This window comes from Oryzias latipes, chromosome 4 (assembly GCF_002234675.1).
Source record: "Oryzias latipes chromosome 4, ASM223467v1".
NCBI classification, from domain to species: Eukaryota; Metazoa; Chordata; class Actinopteri; order Beloniformes; family Adrianichthyidae; genus Oryzias; species Oryzias latipes.
In genome coordinates this window covers 23,614,969-23,633,844 of record NC_019862.2, presented here as the reverse complement: position 1 = coordinate 23,633,844, position 18,876 = coordinate 23,614,969, and the positions used below count along the sequence as shown (strand labels likewise).

Here is an 18,876-nt window from a genome sequence, read left to right as displayed (position 1 = left end):
TGATGATGCTAGCACTTATAACAGCATTAGCACAACTAGCATAGTTGGCATGTGCAGCTCTGACTTGCATTGATAAAAGGTGGGTGGTGATATATTGAAAATAGATCGAAAGATGATTGGAGTGGGACATTTTTTTGTGTTGCCTGGAAGAAGAAAAATTCAACCCACACACTGCCTATGTAAGAGTTTAAGAAATTCAAATGATCAGAACAAAGTTTTGTTGGTTAAATGTTTATTAAGGATTCAGTCGTGTGAGTTGAGGAGTTATTCCACAGGATCAATACTCTAAACTATCAAATGAAACAGCCTATGTTGGTAAAACGTTATTCAGAATCATCTTCTGGCAGGTTTTTCCAGAAACTCCCTGATTTCTGGGCACATCCTGCTCCTTCCTCTCTCACATATTTTCTGGAGCAATTTGACGCTTAGTTTCCCATAAAATGTACTGTTTTGAATCTCTGCTGACTTCATGTGATACCGAATGGACTCATTACTGTCCTGACAGTCGAAGTGGAGGTATTTGGCGTAGTTGTAGTATAGCAGCTGCTTGTCATCAGAATCCAGTGCTCTGCTTGCGAGCAGGTCTTGGAACATCTGGTATGCTATCTCGCGGCCCTGACTCGACTTTGCCTGCACACATGCCAGGTCAATCTTCTTCACAAATGACGTGTCTGAGTAGAGATCAACGACCTCCTCATGCAGCTTTATGGCTCTCTCAATCGTACGTTGGTCTGCTCGATCAGCCGTGAACATGAGGACTTTCCATTTGTAGCAGAGTGCAGCGCATCTCTTCAGGTAGCGCTCATCAGGATGCCGCTGCAAGGCCTCCTCTGTCAGAACGATGGCCTCATCCAGCGAGCCCAGCTGCCTGTGCAGCCTCAGGAGGGGCTTCAGGCCACTGTAGCTGCTGACAGGCTGCAGAAGGATCTTCTGACCCAGCGTCTCCGCCTCATTTTTCACTGATTCTCCTTTTCTGCCTCTTTCCTTAAGCTCCACAGCAGCCACGTACAGATTCTCTGGATCCTGCTCTCGGGCTGTTCTAATTTCCTGCAAGACGTCATCACTCAGGCCTGTGTCCCAGTACTTAGCAGCACTGGAAAGTGCAATCACACGACTGGACTGCCACTGCACCATGTCTGGCTGCATCTTGAAGGATCTCTGAAAGTAATCTGCAGCTAGCAGCTGATTATCTTTACCAAATTTCATCAGAGTCCAAGCTTTCTCAGCGTAGATCTCTGGGTGGAGCTCCTCCTGGCACGGAGATTTACTTTTGAGAGCTTCAACCTTTGACAAGTAATCTTGACTCTTTGCCTCTTCTCCAAGATGATGGTGCAGCCAGGCTAGATTTCCATAGTTCACCATCAGCCAGGGACCCTCATCTTCCTTCTTCAGCCGCTGTAAGGTTTCTGTGGCCTTTCTGAAGTACCGATGGGCTTCTTTGCTAGAGCCGAGCTCGTAGAGGACAAACCCCCACAAGTTGTAAATGGAACCCAACCAAAAATTTCCCTCATCTGTGCCAATGTCCTCAAGCTCGACCCTCTTGGCCAACAGCTGTGATCTGGTGGTTTGCTTGACCCAGGTGAAGTGACACTCCAGGGCCTCCAGTTTGGACAGAGTCTGAGAAGAACTGCTGGACAAGAACAGACACCAATAAGACAAAGAGAAATGTTCAGACACCGTCACAGAAACAGAAACGATTACTTTGAGAACTTATTGTATTTTGACTGATGCCTGATCACAATCTTCCACACCTGTCATTGCATTCCCTTTGACACTCCTTTGTCACATAGCCAGGGGCGGGCTACAACAAATAGAATTTTTACAACAATGAAACTGTTTGAAATATGTACATTTTATCCTTTCATTTATAATGGTCTTCCACTCTACTGTTTGCCACCCTTCCAAAGACTTCTGCCCTTTTCTTGCCCCCCATAAAAACTCTCATATAAACTCTTCCAGGTCCGCCACTGCGTATCCCACACCTGAAATCTTCCTCTACAACATTCCAACCTGCTGCTATGGTGACAGCAGTCATGTTGTTGGCTTAGAGACACTGAGAAAGAGACAGGAAGCAGAGCTGGAGGTAGCAGAGATGAAGATGTTGAGGCTTTTTCTGTGGGATTGACCAGGACAAATACTGTAGGATCAGGAATGAATCCATCATAGGAACAGCTCATGATACATGTTTTTAAGATAACTCTGCTAACCTTAAGAGAATGGCCAGTAATTATGTTAGTTAAAAGTCAATTTTCCTATATGAGGACTTTGGGAGGTTGTCATTTTAAGCCACTGACCAACTGGTTCCTACGTGCGGCTGTTTCTGTTGCTCTTCGCTCCTCCAGGTGATGGATCAGCACATTTCACACACCAAGGTGCTTGACAACAAATCAGACTTTAACTTTAAGTTAACTTTAAATATGTGCTGCCAACAACAACAGTAAGCCTTGGAGCTTGGACGCACTTTAAAATATGTGCGGGCAATGCAGCAATGCGCATCTTGGCTACATGTTTGGCCAACATGAATTTCCATCATTTCTAGTGCTGTTTGCACGTAAATACGTGTAAATAACATCAGCCTAACATAAAATTAATAAAGGAAAAACAAAAACTAAGCTAAGCTAAACTAAACTAAACTCATGTCAAATAAAGTAAAATAAAAATCGCGTACCTCATTAGGATCTTCCTGTCTTTTGTAGATATGAACTCTTATTTCTCCTCACAACTCGTCTTCTCTGTGGCGCTGCAGCTCCTCAGTTTCAGCACCTTTTTATGCGCGCATCCGTCTATGCGCTTTGGGAGCTGAGGGAGCTTCATCACGTGAAGTTTGCTGAGTGGTGACGTCACTTTCCCGTAAGCAAAACTTTTGTCTCTACTTTCCAGAATTGAAACTTAACTCTGCTGAAACCCAAGAAATGTAAGTGTTTGATTTGGACTTGTAAAAGGTTTATTCCAAGCAATCCGAACAAAAAGTTGACACATTAACTCTAAAGCAAACAATAGGCAAGGCAATGCGAGGGGAGTGTATTTGTATAGCACAATTCACACAAAGTAATTACACAAAGTAATTCAAAGGGCTTTGCAAAACAGGAAAATGCATTAAAATCCCAATACATAATAGTGCAAAGATTAAAAACATATTTAATCATTATAAAATTTAGTTTAAAAGACAGTAAAGAGGAAAGGACAGAAACAGATGTGGGGATAAAGACCCTTCAGTTGTATGCACGGCTAAATAGGAATGTTTTGAGGCTAGATTTGAACCTTAATACAGTAGAGGCCTGTGTCACAACCTCAGGGAAATTGTTCCAGCTTTTAGGTGCATAAGATTGAAACGCTGGCTCCCCTGCGTAGTCCTGAATCTGGGCACCTGGGGGAGGCTGGTCCCTGAGGTCCTCAGAGTCTGAGATGGTTAACATGGTGCTAACATGTCAGAGAATTACTTTTAAGGCCATGGAGAGACTTGGAAAAAAAGCAGAGATGCTTTGACGTCTATTCTTTGAGCTAAAGGAAACCAGTGCAGAGACCTGAGCACAGGACTGATGTGATGGTACTTCCTGGTCCTAGTCAGGACTCAAGCAGCAGCGTTCTGGATGTTCTGAAGCTGTTATACAGCTCGTTCAGGGAGTTAAGTGAACAGGCCGTTAGAATAACCCAACCTACCGGAGACAAATGCATGAATAAGTATCTCCAGGTCTGGCTTTGACTCTATGTTTTTGATTTTGGAGATGTTTTTTAGATGGTAAAATGCTGCTGATGTTACTGACTTGTTATGGCTACTAAAGTTCAGGTCAGAGTCCATGAGGACCCCCTAGGTTTCTGACTTGATTTGAAGCTTTTAGAGACGACCATTGACGACAACTTCAGTCTTGTCTGAGTTTAGCTGGAGAAAGTTGTTTTGCATCCAAGCACTGATTTCTTGGACTCAAAAACTGAATGAATCCACTGGCCCATATTCACCTGCTGTCAGTGACACATAGATCTGAGTATCGTCTGCATAGTTGTGATAAGATATGTTATTACTGCAAATTAACTGACCTAGTGGCAGCATGTAGAGGTTGAAGAAAAGAGAACATGACACATTGAGACTATTTATTGACATCTTTGTCTAAAATAGTTTAATTATTTGCCTGAAATCGAATGGGAGGAAGTGAACTTGTAACTCCATTCCTGTTTTTATTTTTTATTTTTACTTGTTCTGTCCAACAACTAAGCAAACAGATAAGAGCTGAAGGCTTTTATCTTTGACAGGTTTGAATATGACACAAAGAGGTTATGTATCTTCGGATACCCAGGGTGTGTATTTGTGTAAACCCCTTTTTGTTATTCATTTGTTACATTCTATGTTATATATATATATATATATATATATATATATATATATATATATATATATATATATATATATATATATATGTTGCAATGTTGCATGTTTGTATTATATATATATATATATATATATATATATATATATATATATATATATATATATATATATATATAATACAAACATGCAACATTTATAACAATACAATATGATAATACAACACAAATCGTCTAAACCTTATGAAAATTTCAATTATTAAAAACAAAACTCTTTTGTCAGGTTATGGTGGGACTTAAAGGTGAACAGGAGGAGTTTGAAAATAATTTTTTTTCCAAGCAATTTTCACAAAATTTCACGCAGAAGTCGCTAGCGTAATTTTACCATCACCTCTGGAGTTTTGTTGATCTTTAACTCAGGGAAAAGGCTGCCATCTTGAATTTTTCAGAAAAAGCACCTACTACCGGATACAAACGTAAACTTGTCATTAGGATTTTTAGCGATCGTCTTGTAACTTCTCGGGCATCAATGGGAAGCTACTGCGGCATAAATGCTACAATTAAAAGTTGTAGATTTTGAACGGCGTGCACATGGAGAGCTAGAAAATGTGGCGCACTGTATTAACTCTAATGTTTTTCAATGGAATATTGTAAAAATTGAATGCATGCATCCATGGCTGGAACTGAACACAATGAAAAACACTGTATACGGACATATTGAATGTGGGCGTCATCTAAAAATGACGTCAATCTTATCGTTATCCCCAGGCGACCAAAACATATAATGGTTGCTATGGTGATAAAATCAACAGAAAAGCTGCCATTTTGTAAAAAAGTGGATTTTCTATCAACTCATGACATGTACCTCTTACCAATGGAGCAATTCAATTCAGTTCAATTTTATTTATTCATCCTAAATTCGCAACAACAGTTGTCTCAATGGGCTTTGTACTGGTAATTTTAAGGCAAACATGAAATCAAAAAGGATCATAAAAGCGAAGAATTCAATAGGATAATACTTGAACTTTAACTAAACAGACTAACTAAACCAGCATCCCTGCCCTTAGACCCTACTTTGTAGTAAGGAAAAACTCCTAAAAAAACTAAATCCGGAAAAAACGAAGAAACCTCAGGGGTATCCACATGAAGGAGGGATCCTCCCCCAGGACGGACAGGTAAAGTACCAGAACTCTTAGAGAAGAATTAGCTTATCTAATTCTACAACTACAAGTCCAGCAAATGATCTACATCCAGTTGAAGTTAGGGGAGGGCTGGGGGCGCGAGACGAGCCGGAGGAAGGATCCACAGCCAGGTGTAGGAGAAGTAGTAGAGGCGAGCCAGAGACGGGGTACACGGTCAGGTACAGGAGCACGGACGAGCCAACTGGAATCTGGAAGAACTCTCACTCCCCAGGAGGAATGGGAAAGAGGGACATTGAGTGAATTGATGCTGCTGATTGCAATGCAAGCACTTTTGGCAACAATAGAACAAATAGCATGGTTAGTGTAATTAGCATATGCAGCTTTGACCAGTCTTGATAAAGGTGGGGGGTGCTGCGTAACCAATAAGACAAAGAGAACTGTTCAGAACTGTTCAGAACTGTTCAGAAAACCTTTACAGAAACAGAAACGATTACTTTGAGAACTTTTTGTATTTTGACTGTTAAAATTTTCCACACCTGTTATTGCATTCCCTTTGACCCTCCTTTGTCAAACACCCAAGGGCGGGCCTACATGGGGCAATTTTACAATATATAATTGTAAAATTATATATATATTAAATGCAAATATAATTTTACAACAATGAAACTGTTTAATCCTTTCACTTATAATGGTCTTCCACTCTACTGTTTGCCACCCTTCCAAAGTCTTCTGCCCTCGTCTTGCACCCCATAAAAACTCTCATATAAACTCTTCTAGGTCCGCCACTGCGCATTCCGTACCTGAAATCTTCCTCTACAACATTCCAACCTGCTGCTATGGTGACAGCAGTCATGTTGTTGGCTTAGAGACACTGAGAAAGAGACAGGAAGCAGAGCTGGAGGTAGCAGAGATGAAGATGTTGAGGCTTTCTCTGGGAATGACCAGGACTAATACTGTAAGATCAGGAATGAATCCATCAGAGGAACAGCTCATGATACATGTTTTTAAGATAACTCTGCTAACCTTAAGAGAATGGCCAGTAATTATGTTATTAAAATTGGAGAGTAAACTTATGTCACTAATCCAAGAAATACAGATATGAATCTTGTTTGAGCCTTTGTATTTTTTGAAGCAGAAATTAATTTAAGTTTCAATACGAAGAATTCAGGTTTTGTAGTAGCAAATTTACTTTAGTGAATATGAAATTTGCATGAGTAACATACTTATAAAAAAGAAATCACAATCTTTCTGTTCAAAACTATGAAAACCAAATAATTTTTTACAATAACGTTGAAAATCAGTAAAACTACAGTCTGTGATTTGTGGATGTTTTTCAATAATTTGTTCGTGAATTCACAAGACCAGAATAAATGGGAGCATGTTTCAGGTTGTTTCTAGCAGAACGTAAAACTGGTGTTTAAGTCCGATTAATTATAGATAATGTTTTGCTTAAAAACGTTAAAAATCTGTTAAAAACTGTTAAAAATCTTTTGATTAGAATGACATTTCTTTGACTTTGATGAGAATTTTTGTGGTAAAGACCAGACTTTTTTCCATTCAATGTTCGATCTAAAATTAGCCCAACAAAAAGTAGTTGATGGAACAGAAACCAAATTATCTTGGAATAAAGCTCTTGAGTTCAACTGTTTAGCAGACGTGAAGCAGAAATTAGCCAGAGGAGATTTTATAATAATGATAATTCTGTCATGATTCAGAGGCGAGACAGACCCAGATGCTGAAACCCGGAAGGAGGACACAGGTAAGGAGTAGGTAAGTAATAAGGTTTATTTTCTGATCTGACGTGGGTGGGGGTCTTGGTGTGGCTGAAGGTCCTGGCGAAGTTTGTAATCGTGGAAAGACTTGACATTCTGATGCAGTAGGGATTCGTGGCGTGGCTGGAGATCTTGGCGAGCTCGGGACCTGTGGCGTGTCAGAAGGCTATGACGGAGGTTGGTTCTCTTAGGAGATTTCGGGAATGTAGTAGCTGCTCGTGGAAGTATCTGACTCAGGGGACTCTCTTTGATGAAGTCCTAAGGCAGAAACAACAAGAATTAGCTATGGAACAAGACAAGGGAGCCAGACTTGAGTCTGAGGATAGACCGGGCGCCATCAGAGGCAACAAACTGGTGATGAATGCTGGAGCTGGGTCTCCTTAAGTAGAGCAGAGTCTTGATGAGGTGAGTAGTCACAGCTGGTGGAGTCAGGAGCAGAGCAAAGAAGGGAGGGGGCGGAGAACTGACAGAGGCACCATGACAAAATTGTTTTATTTAAAGCGCCTTTCAGGAAACCCAAGGACACTGTACAAGACAAAAGTTAAAAATAAACATTAAAAGCACAATAAATATAAATAGACAAAAAATCAAAAGTTAATCAGGTTTGGAAGACAGAAAAAAGGAGATGAGTTTTGATCTTGAATTTGAAAGTTGGTAAAGAGTCTATGTCACAGAGATCAGGAGGGAGGGAATTCCAGAGTTTGGGAGCCGCTGAAGGCTCGGCTTCCCATGGTAACGAGTCGGGCCGGAGGAACAGAGAGCTGAACAGAGGAGGAGGACCGAAGAGAACGAGAGGGGGTTTTGATATGGATGAAGTCGGAAAGAAAAGGAGAAGCCAGGTTATGGAGGGACTTAAAGGTGAACAGGAGGAGTTTGAATTTGATTCTGGAGGTTATGGGAAGCCAGTGCATACTGACACATCAGGAGGATTAATAGTCAAAGGGGAGCTCTGTAAAAACCCCTGAAAAACATGCAAAGCCCAGACGGTATGGCATAACTTTATTTTATCCTGGCCTCACCTGTTTCACCCTTACCACACCATCAGAACACTGGCGCACATACATGACGTAGCACCCATACGTCCCTTCCCTCTCCTAAGCTCTGGGCGGAACAGAGAACATGGAGTGTACACTGTGCTAAGGAGTTTACAGCAACAGCAACCGTCAGATCTGTCTTATGCCAAAATGGAGTTATTCAATGCACACTCTCTTTCAAATAAAACCCTCCTTATCCATGATCATATTTTGGATGAAAAAAAACAGGACTTTATGTGCCTGGTTGAAACATGGCACAGCTAGCCTGACTTTTCCATGGAATGCTTAGCCTTTAAATGCAAGTCCCCATATTCCATAACAATGCTTCTAATATGCCGGCCACCCAAACCAAATTCATCATTTCTTCCTGAAATACATCACTTACTTACATAACTCTGCTCCATGTCAACCAGCATTGTTATTTTGGGTGATGTAAATATTCATGTTGATAACCCCTTTATTCATTATGCAACAGAATGTCTGAGCCTGCTTGACTATCTTGGTCTCCAGTAGCATGTGGAGAGTGTGACCCCACACACTGGAACTGGAAACACATTGGCCCGACTTCAATGGGTGCAGACCTCCAGCAGATGTTCTGCCCAGACCTCACAACTGTCGATGAACTGGTGGAACATTACAATGCATCCTTGAGCAGTGTTTTCGACCTCCATGCCCCCATTAGGACATGCAAAGTTAGTTTTGATCGCTCTTCTCCCTGGTGCACACCAGCATTACTCCAAATGAAAACGGCTGGTTGTGCTCTTGAATGCCATTTAAAAAAAATCTGTATTTACCGTTCACAAGTGCGCCTACCATGATCATCTAAAGGCCTACTGCCAGGCCCTGAAGGATGCACGGTGTAAATACATCTGCCCAAATCAATAAAAACTCTGGAAACTCAAAGCAGCTTTTTTCCAAGGTAAACTTTTTTTTTAAATATCTTTGTTGTGATTCTCAAAGCTTTAAACAACAAATTAAAAAAATAAAATACAATCTGGCATTAAAAATAATATAAAATGCATGCATAAACACACAAGGATTGAAAAAAGGCACAAAAATCAGCAGTGCGATGTGGAGTGTGGTAGACTCCCTAGCGCCATGGAAGTCAGAGTTCAAGGTGTCCAATTTTTCCAGGTCCTGTTTAAAAAATAAATGTCTCTTAAAGACACAAAATGTCACAAGTTTCCATAAGTTTGTCTACAACTCTGCGGCGAGCTTCTTCCGCTCTGACCAAAGCGCAGGCCACAGCAGTTGTATGAAGCAACATGTTTTGTCATAGCGTGTTAAGGACCTTGGACAGCAACATTGCCCCCCGCATTAAGTGAAGTGCTCAGTCCAACTGCAGCAGTCTTTCGCGGCTCATAATCCCGCCTAACGAAGGATCCCTCAGGCCAAAGCTGCGGGGCGTACATTTTGCTCACTTCATTACACTCAGCAGAAACTTAAAAGAGCTGAATCAAGAGTTTGCAGCACCAACCTTTAGACAGGTCACCTCACGACTTAAATTTTCCTTAAGATACAAACAAAGCCAGTACATCGGGGTCCAGAGCCGGTGCAAACCTTCCTTGTGGCGAAAACACTCACCAGCTTTGTCTGGACAGTTTTCACTAACTGACATTAGGTTGTTAGCTGCGTAGAGGTCTAAAACTTTTTTAATACCTTTGGTGAACCATATATTAAATCCGCCATCTGCTCTGCCAGGTAGAAAGTGATTTTTACCCCAGATAGGTGAGAACTGTGACAACACCAGTGTGTCTCCAACATGTTTATGTGAAGAGTTACATATCTTAATTGAATTTTTAAGAAAATGGTTCTTTGTTTGCCTAATTAACTTTATAGGGCTAGCCGAATATAAATTTAAGTTGAGAGGAAACTCAGATGATGTATTTTGCTGAATAGTAACCCAAGATTACCCAGGTGATGCTGTTAGCACATCCTCAGACGTTTTCTTTCTTGTTTTAGTTTTAGAGCTTTGATAGCCAGGCTGGGTTTTGTTATATTTATTTCATTCATTTGGCCCAACCTTAGTCCCTACCTACCCTCCTCCTTGTTCAATAAAACTCTTAAAGGTCATTTATTGTGTGTGTTATGTTACGTACACTTCAGCACTAGACCTGTACGTTTGTGGACGTAACATGCACAAATAATGCTTTGTGGACTTTAAGAAGACAGCAGATGAGCTTTTTTCTCAGCCCTTCAGCGTGAACCCTGACTCAGTTCCAGAACATTTGCAGATGGAGTTGATCGAGTTTCAATGTGACACAGAGCTATAAAGAAAATGTGCATCGCCACCCCTGAGGGATTATTACCCACATGTAACATGTGGGTAATAGTGAGACGTAACATGTAAACGTCTCACTGTCTTATCTAGAAAGTGGTGATAAAACATACAAGGGGTGGCACCAACCAACTTACCTAGTGTGTCTAACAGAAAGTAAGCTGCATGAGGTGTACAGGGTACCCTGTCTTACCTGTCCACAAACCTCCCCCAATCTCCAACACAAAGCCCTCAAAACATTCATCTGATTGTGATCCAGAAATAAGCGAACGAGTTCGCCTTTCAGGCAGGTAGACTCTGTAGTATTTACTTTGGTTACTCCCCTAGGGCGGTAGTTAATTAACTCACCTATTCAGCGTCCTATTTAAGTCCAGGTGTGCAGCCGTTCATTCTCTTCCTTACCGCAAGCGCTGCATTCGTCACCCCACCCTCCTCCCCGGCTTTCACCTGTGGGCTCCGTTCGGGGTTATTACCCAAAGTTTTATGGAAAAAATTATCTCATGGAATTGTACGGAGCCTAATGCCAAACAAAAAGATTGTGAATGCCAACTTAAAGAATGTAAAAAATTAAAGTATGTGAAAATAAATGTATTCTACTGCATTAGTTTGCCTGACTGAAAGAGCTCTCTCAAGTGATTCACAGGAGCTTATATGCAGGCCTGGTGGCTGGCTCTGGGGCCTGATTGTGCAATTCGTCAGGTCTCCACCAGGTGTCTTCACTCAGCACTTTAAGCACATGCAGGGGAATGAAACAAAAGCAAGACAATGAAAAACCCCTGCATGTAACAGTGCATTTTGTGTAAAGCACAAATCAAACTCCTTCAAGTTGCTGAGAAGTTCTCCATATTCTGGCAACCTATCCACCATTTACTTCTCTCAGGCTGGGGGAGTGTGGCAAGTTTCCTATAGAGACAAAAAGTCAAATAAGAATTTGTCCATTATTATCATTAGCACTAATTTGAGGCACATAAACTACAGGACACAAAATCCAAAAAAAGAGAGCAAAAAAGAAAGCGGACCCACAAAGACAAACAATGACACGTTTTCTGTCAAACAGGCGTAAGCACCACGGACAGCGCCACATCACAGTGACACGCGACTGACACACGTGGAGTGGAGCAGCCCGTGTTACAATCAGTTATGTGTGATTGTAACACGGGCTGCTCCTGTGTTCAGCATGTTTTTGACTTACCTGCTGAAAGATGCCGACAAAGTAGTTGCAGCTTCATTTGGGAAGCCTTGATGTGGTCAAACAGCTCCGTTGTAATGATCTGTTCTTTGCCTTTGAACATTCAGATTGTTAAGCAGGTCAGTGACGTTCAAGTTAAGGCCATGTTGAAAATCCATCTTTTACAAGAGGGAATTTGTGTGTCTCTGCTCGCACTGGAAAGAAACTCAGATTATGGCGCAACTCAAAATCTTTTGAGTACATTCACCTGTTTTTGTCCCTCGTAGCGTCTCAAGTCCCGCCAACTCCTGTGTTATTTCCATGTCATCGTTAATTCCCCGAACAACAACCTAAAGCTGCGCTGAATCATATCTGAAATGTCTGTGCTCTCATCGCATGCCAGTGAGAAAGCAACAACATCTTTTGACTAAACTTTTAAGTGATCTCTAATTGTCCCAAGACAAATTTTCAATACGGCGGGTCACTGTGTTGTGGGAGAGGCTAATTTGGGAAAAACTCTTTCTTGGGAAGGACACATCACATGAAGCAGCTGTGGACAAAAACAATCTCCCACTCTTGACAATTAGCGTCGAAACGTTCGTAGCTTTCGTGTGGCGCAGTCCTGTGCTGTCGAGGGCCTCATGAGGGTGGCTTGCTATGACGAAAGTTTAGGTAGTAGGCTCTTGGGAATTTGTAACAGTAATTGGGGCGGAAAAAAGCTACATTGTATCCGAGTTGAAAGCCAGGCACTGACTCACTCATGGATTGTTTCCCTCAGCTGTGGGCTGAGGATGTGCTAACAGCATCACCTGGGTAATCTTGGGTTACTAATCAGCAAAATACATCATCTGAGTTTCCTCTCAACTTAAATTTATATTCGGCTAGGCAAACAAAGAACCATTTTCTTAAAAATTCAATTAAGATATGGAACTCTTCACATAAACATGTTGGAGACACACTGGTGTTGTCACAGTTCTCACCTATCTGGGGTAAAAATTACTTTCTACCTGGCAGAGCAGATGGCGGATTTAATATATGGTTCACCAAAGGTATTAAAAAAGTTTTAGACCTCTACGCAGCTAACAACCTACACTGTAATAAATCCAACTTAAATTCTTTGACTTAACAAAATCTTTCATGTTGTAATAACTCTATAATCTAAGTTCTACTAATCAATCCAACAATTTAAGTCAGTTCAGCAAGTTAAGGTAGTCGTACAGTTCAACATCAATTATTGAGTTGTCTGTAGTTATATATCTAAGTTGCAATTCATTACAGTGTGATAAAGTTCTGTAAACTTATCTTTTTTAATTGTGAAATGCGGGAATGCCAACTTTTGGAGTTGGCATTGTCCACTGATTGAGTGGTTTGTCAAGAAGTGTCTGCAGAAGTTTTAACTCTTATTTAATGACATAAGTATTAGAATCAGTTATACATATGTGTGTTTGTGTGTGTGTTACAGACACGAACCAGGGGGTATTCCAGGAAGCATGTTTAAACTACCCTGACTTTAACTCTGAACTCTGGTTGAAATCCTATGTTAGTTCCTAAAGATCTGATATGAGTTAGAGTAATTACGCTTGACTTGGTAACCCTGGGTTAATGCACGTGCACAGCAAGTACATAAAGTACGTTGTATCCCACAATTCCTTGCGGTGCCGATCTAACAGCAGCATCAAAGTTACACCTACTTAATTGAATTAATTTGAATGAAAGTAAAATAACTGTCTGATAACTACATGTTATTTTTAAGATGACTAAACAAAAAATATATTTATCTAAACTGAAGCAAATAATTAAGTTAGATCAAAGGAGTCAAACTGGTCTTATCACCCTCTCAAGAAAAGTAGTGGAAAAAGTAGTACCTGAGCTTCTTCATCCACTAAATCATCTTCAAATGGACACGCCATGCTGCTTCACCTCTCTGAAAACAAACTAACCTTCAACTAAACCTGCTCCAGACCAGGTTATGTTCAAAGCATGAGTTGCTATGGCAACTTGAGATATCCTAAAACATACCTCCATTTCTGGAACTGAAAGCTGAGGTTATCAACTTCCTTAGCCTCAAACTTACCGTTGTAACTATAACCTGCTTTCTGGAATACCCCCCAGGGCTTCAGCCATTTTGTAAACAACGTTTTGGTGAAATGGGCCTTAGCCCTGCCCATGGCAACTAAGACTCATGGGAAGTGTTGATTCCCAAACCTTGAGTTAGGGAGCTGTGAAGAGAAGTTGTTGTTGCTTTTATGAAGTATGGTCAAATTTAAATGTTTGTCCTTCTGCACACATGCAGGTAAGATGTGACTGCTAACCTGTGCCTCATTGATCTTGAAAAGATCTGGGTTGCATGTGGAAATAGAAAAAAGTGGCAAGGTATAAAGTATGAATGATTACTAAACTGTATTAAAAGTCAAAAGCAGAAGTGCTCTTAATACTCACATTTAAATTATTTCAACCTCTGGTTAAGTCAGCAATAATTAGAATTTACAGTTGTTACAGCCTAAAAAATTAAATTTGTACATCTGAGCGTGAGTTGTGAAAAATCAAGATTCAGAGTTAGGATTACGTGACATTTTAGGTCACTGTAACACATCTGAGTTGGTCAAAATTACAATTCAAAGTTAATCCAACTTGAACTTTTAAGTTCATACAACTTACAACTGAGTTAGAAGAACTTAGATAAATGAGTTTGAAAACTCCAACACAAAACTTAAAATATTGAGTTTAGGTCCTTAACTCAAAATTTTACCGAAGTTTGTTGCCTTACAATTTTAAGTTCTTCAAACTTTTCTTTTTATGCAGTGTAATGTCAGTTAGTGAAAACTGTCCAGACAAAGCTGGTGAGTGTTTTCGCCACAAGGAAGGTTTGCCCCGGCTCTGGACCCCGATGTCCTGGCTCGACCCCTCCGCACATGCGACCGACCGACTGGCACACTCTGCCTGCCCTCGGAGAGCCACCGCCGGCGCCTGCTTCACGCCGGCTGTCCGACGGAGGGCCACTCCGGCCTGCAGGAGCGTATTGGGGCCCGATCCAGCTCCGACCCAGCTGGACCGCGTGCCCAACCTATCGGAAGCGGGACCGAGACGCCCTGTCTGACCCAGCCGTCTTGTATCTTAAGGAAAAGTTAAGTCGTGAGGTGACCTGTCTAAAGGTTGGTGCTGCAAACTCTCGATTCAGCTCTTTTAAGTTTCTGCTGAGTGTAATGAAGTGAGCAAAATGTACGCCCCGCAGCTTTGGCCTGAGGGATCCTTCGTTAGGCGGGATTATGACAGTGGCGCCACCAGGGGGTGGCCAGGGGTGGCCACGGCCACCCCTCTCCGACACCTGGCCACCCCAGTGGCCACCCCAGTAGCCACTATAAGCTGTGGTAGCATTAGTTGTGCGTTTCATCCCAAATGCACAGCCAGCAAGCGGGCAAGTCGCTCTGATCACCTAAACCGGCCCTCACCCCCTCCCCTCCCTGCTGCCTTTGAGTGCCCAGACAAGAGGAGCCGCTGGATGCAGAATGAATAAGACGCGTGGTTCACTTCCGCGTTCGAACCCTCAGATCCTCGGTCAGACAAAAGAACCAGTCTCAGTCACTAAAGATGAACTTTCTTTATTACTTTTTCTTTAAGTCAAAAACGGCGACTGACCGCGCGTGTACGCGCTCCACACCCTCACGCGCTCTCCCCCCTCTCTTCCTGCATTGCGCGAGCACCGGTTTCAGCACGCACACACAATCACACATCCCAAAATGCTACGTTTCTTTTCCTGTTAAATATTTTCCGTGGGTTTTTAACAATCTGTTTACTGTACTTTAGATCTGGATAGATAGATAGATAGATAGATAGATGACTTTATTAATCCCACAATGGGGAAATTCCATTTATCTGTGGCAGTAACACGACATTCAGAAATAATCGGTATAATATAACATCGATAAAGGACATCACAAATGACATTTATATTAAATAATTAAAAATATCACTAAAATTATTGTGAAAAATTATTATCAAAAATTAGATTATTATTAAATAAAGAAATATATATTAAATATTAAATAAACACAGCTGCAAAGGTGTAAAAAACATGCGGTCTGCAAAACATGTAAACCCAGTGTGCAAATACTTGGTGCAAATACGCCACATCATCAGCGGTGGTGGATGTGTCATTACTTTTTATTAATAAGTAAAAAAAGGATGTCCCTGTCACAAGCCACTCATTTTCATGGCACTATTTAAGCACCGGTTGTTGTGTTACCGCAACATTTTGATGTGTTTTTGTTTCCACAGAGTTACCTATAGTCATTAGTTGATGCTTGTGTCTGTCCATTTTCAGAGAATGAAGAGAAATTCAACATATATTCTTATTTTAAGAATAAAAGTGCAGCAGAAGGAGTGAAAGAGATGGTAGGGGAGCAACAGAGGAGTAGTGAGAAGGAGGAAGATGAGACAGGGCAGCATAAATGACAGAAGAGAATGAGGAAGACAAAGATGAGACAGCATCAGAGGAGGGACAGTCAGCATCATTGGTCAGAGAAGCAAGGCAGAACTCAGCATAAGGGGCTCCACCTGTTCCTGGACCAACTGGTGAAGTTAGAATTATGTTACCCTAATAATAAAAATGTTTCATGATTATTAGTCTGAATAGAAATGTCAAAAGATATAATTAATAATTAGAAGGATATTTTTATTATTATTTCAGAACAACAGATTTAATTTTTTGTTTATTATAGATATCTCTCAGTCAAGAGCCGAACACCCCAAGCAGACACACCTAAGCATTAAATATAAACAAAAAAATAAATAAATATATATCAGTAGTAGTATGTACTAATGGTATCTACTAGTATCTATTAGTTATTATACTAGTAGTATCTACTATAAGTTCATGTTCTACAAAATATCAGTAGGCATTTATCTTTCTGTTGGTTTTCTAAAGGTTGTTTTACTACGTTTGGTAAAATGAATTTTAAAAATATAGCTCATGGTTTTTGTGTGCCACCCCAAGATTAAATGTGGCCCCCCACTGGCCACCCCCATGAAAAATTTCTGGAGGCGCCACTGGATTATGAGCCGCGAAAGACTGCTGCAGTTGGACTGAGCACTTCACTTAATGCGGGGGGCAATGTTGCTGTCCAAGGTCCTTAACACGCTATGACAATACATGTTGCTTCATACAACTGCTGTGGCCTGCGCTTTGGTCAGAGCGGAAGAAGCTCGCCGCAGAGTTGTAGACAAACTTATGGAAACTTGTGACATTTTGTGTCTTTAAGAGACATTTATTTTTTAAACAGGACCTGGAAAAATTGGACACCTTGAACTCTGACTTCCATGGCGCTAGGGAGTCTATCACACTCCACATCGCACTGCTGATTTTTGTGCCATTTTTCAATCCTTGTGTTTTTATGCATGCATATTATATTATTTTTAATGCCAGAATTTAATTTTTTTTTTAATTTGTTGTTTAAAGCTTTGAGAATCACAACAAAGATATTAAAAAAAAAGTTTACCGTGGAAAAAAGCTGCTTTGAGTTTCCAGAGTTTTTATTGATTTGGGCAGATGTATTTACACCGTGCATCCTTCAGGGCCTGGCAGTAGGCTTTTTGATGATCATGGTAGGCGCACTTGTGAACAGTAAATACAGATTTTTTTTAAATGGCATTCAAGAGCACAACCAGCCGTTTTCATTTGGAGTAATGCCTGATGTACACCAGGGAGAAGAGCGATCAAAACTAACTTTGCATGTCCTAATGGGGGCATGGAGGTCGTAAACACTGCTCAGGGATCCATTGTAATGTTCCACCAGTTCATCGACAGTTGTGAGGTCTGGGCAGAACATCTGCTGGAGGTCTGCACCCATAGAAGTCGGGCCAATGTGTTTCCAGTTCCGGAAAGACATTTGCCGTTTAGGTCTCATTTTAGGTAGTAGAAACATAAAGACCATGGAAACCAGCTTGTGGTCAGACACTCCCAGATCATAGACGTGTAGGTTTTTAAAACCCTTGTGCTATCCTATGACCCCACCCTTACATTGACGTGTTATCCTCACCATGACAAAGGTGGGTAAAGGTGAAGAGGATTTCATGTAATCCATGGACACCAGTGAAGATCTTAAATCATTGAAGAAAAAAAAGTCAGCGGGTGCTCGAACCATCAGGAAGAAGTTGTCGCCCTTACTCCTCCCATAATCCGAACTGCTTCCAGAACGGTGTCAATCTCCATGAAGTAGCTCTCCATAATGTGGCCCTCCATGGAGTAGCAGCGGCTTAGCATCCCACTTCTGACACCAATATAACGATCCGGCCGGACCGTCACTTTAGCGGGGTAGCGAGAGCCAACTGCTCATGAAGAGGTTTTAGTGAAGAGCTGTCCATGCCCCATACACCGCACGACCTCGGACTGTCTCAGGTTGGAAGAATCGTAGAGAGAGGCAATATTAGCTTTTGAGCAACAAGCCCATTTATTCCAGCACCACCAAACAGCCAAACAGCATGGAGGGTCACTTAAGTGCACAGCCCTCAGACTCAAGGTTTCACCCTAAAGCTCCCCACTTCCCATGAGCCTTTGGGGCTGAAGGCAGAGCCAACCCCCAGGTCGCTACAATGCATTCAAATTTCATCTGAAACTGTGAGTCACATTTGTGATTTATAAAACGTGTACATTCTTTCCAAAAATGTTTAGTAATACTACAATTCCAAAACAGGTGACTGATTGTTTCTTGGTGTCGTTTACAGAGAGTACAGTTGGGGTCAATTGTCTTATTATATCTTAGCATGAATTGAGTCGTGGGTGTAGCGCCGAGCATGTGACTGAGTCACGTGACGTGGAACTGAACAGCTGAGCGTGCTGCGTCATTCATTTAATATCGACGCACGCACTTCATTCAGGAAAAAGCACCGGCAGGACACAAGCCTTGTCAGTCCGTGTGTAAAGATTGTATGTTTACCTGTGTGCAATCGAATTGTCTTAATTCATCTGTTGAAGAGGCAGCCAGTAAGAAGAGACTTTATCTAAGCGCTAGAACAGCACGATCGCTTGTTTCCTTGTTTGGTGTGTTGTGGGAACAGAGTGTTAGTGAAATAGTATGTTAACTGGTGTTGATTTGAATTAATAATATTAATCTGTGTATTCAGATTTAGTATCAAATCTAAATGATCACAGCAGGACGTTTCATAA

General features: G+C 41.3%; 1 protein-coding gene across 2 annotated transcripts; it reads right to left on the bottom strand.

Annotated features, from left to right (window-relative positions):
* Window positions 1-215: 215 nt before the first annotated feature.
* LOC111946280 (interferon-induced protein with tetratricopeptide repeats 1-like) lies at window positions 216-2,802 on the bottom strand. Of its 2 annotated transcripts, none has more exons than XM_023954428.1 (2): window positions 2,669-2,802; window positions 216-1,630 (listed from the first exon to the last, which is right to left on the bottom strand). In XM_023954428.1, the coding sequence occupies exons 1-2, from the start codon at window positions 2,671-2,673 to the stop codon at window positions 334-336; spliced, it is 1,302 nt and encodes a 433-aa protein (XP_023810196.1). In that variant the 5' UTR covers window positions 2,674-2,802; the 3' UTR covers window positions 216-333. The 2 variants fall into 2 exon arrangements, with proteins under 2 accessions (XP_023810196.1, XP_023810197.1); XM_023954429.1 differs by having other exon boundaries at window positions 216-1,627.
* Between the last annotated feature and the right edge of the window lie 16,074 nt (window positions 2,803-18,876).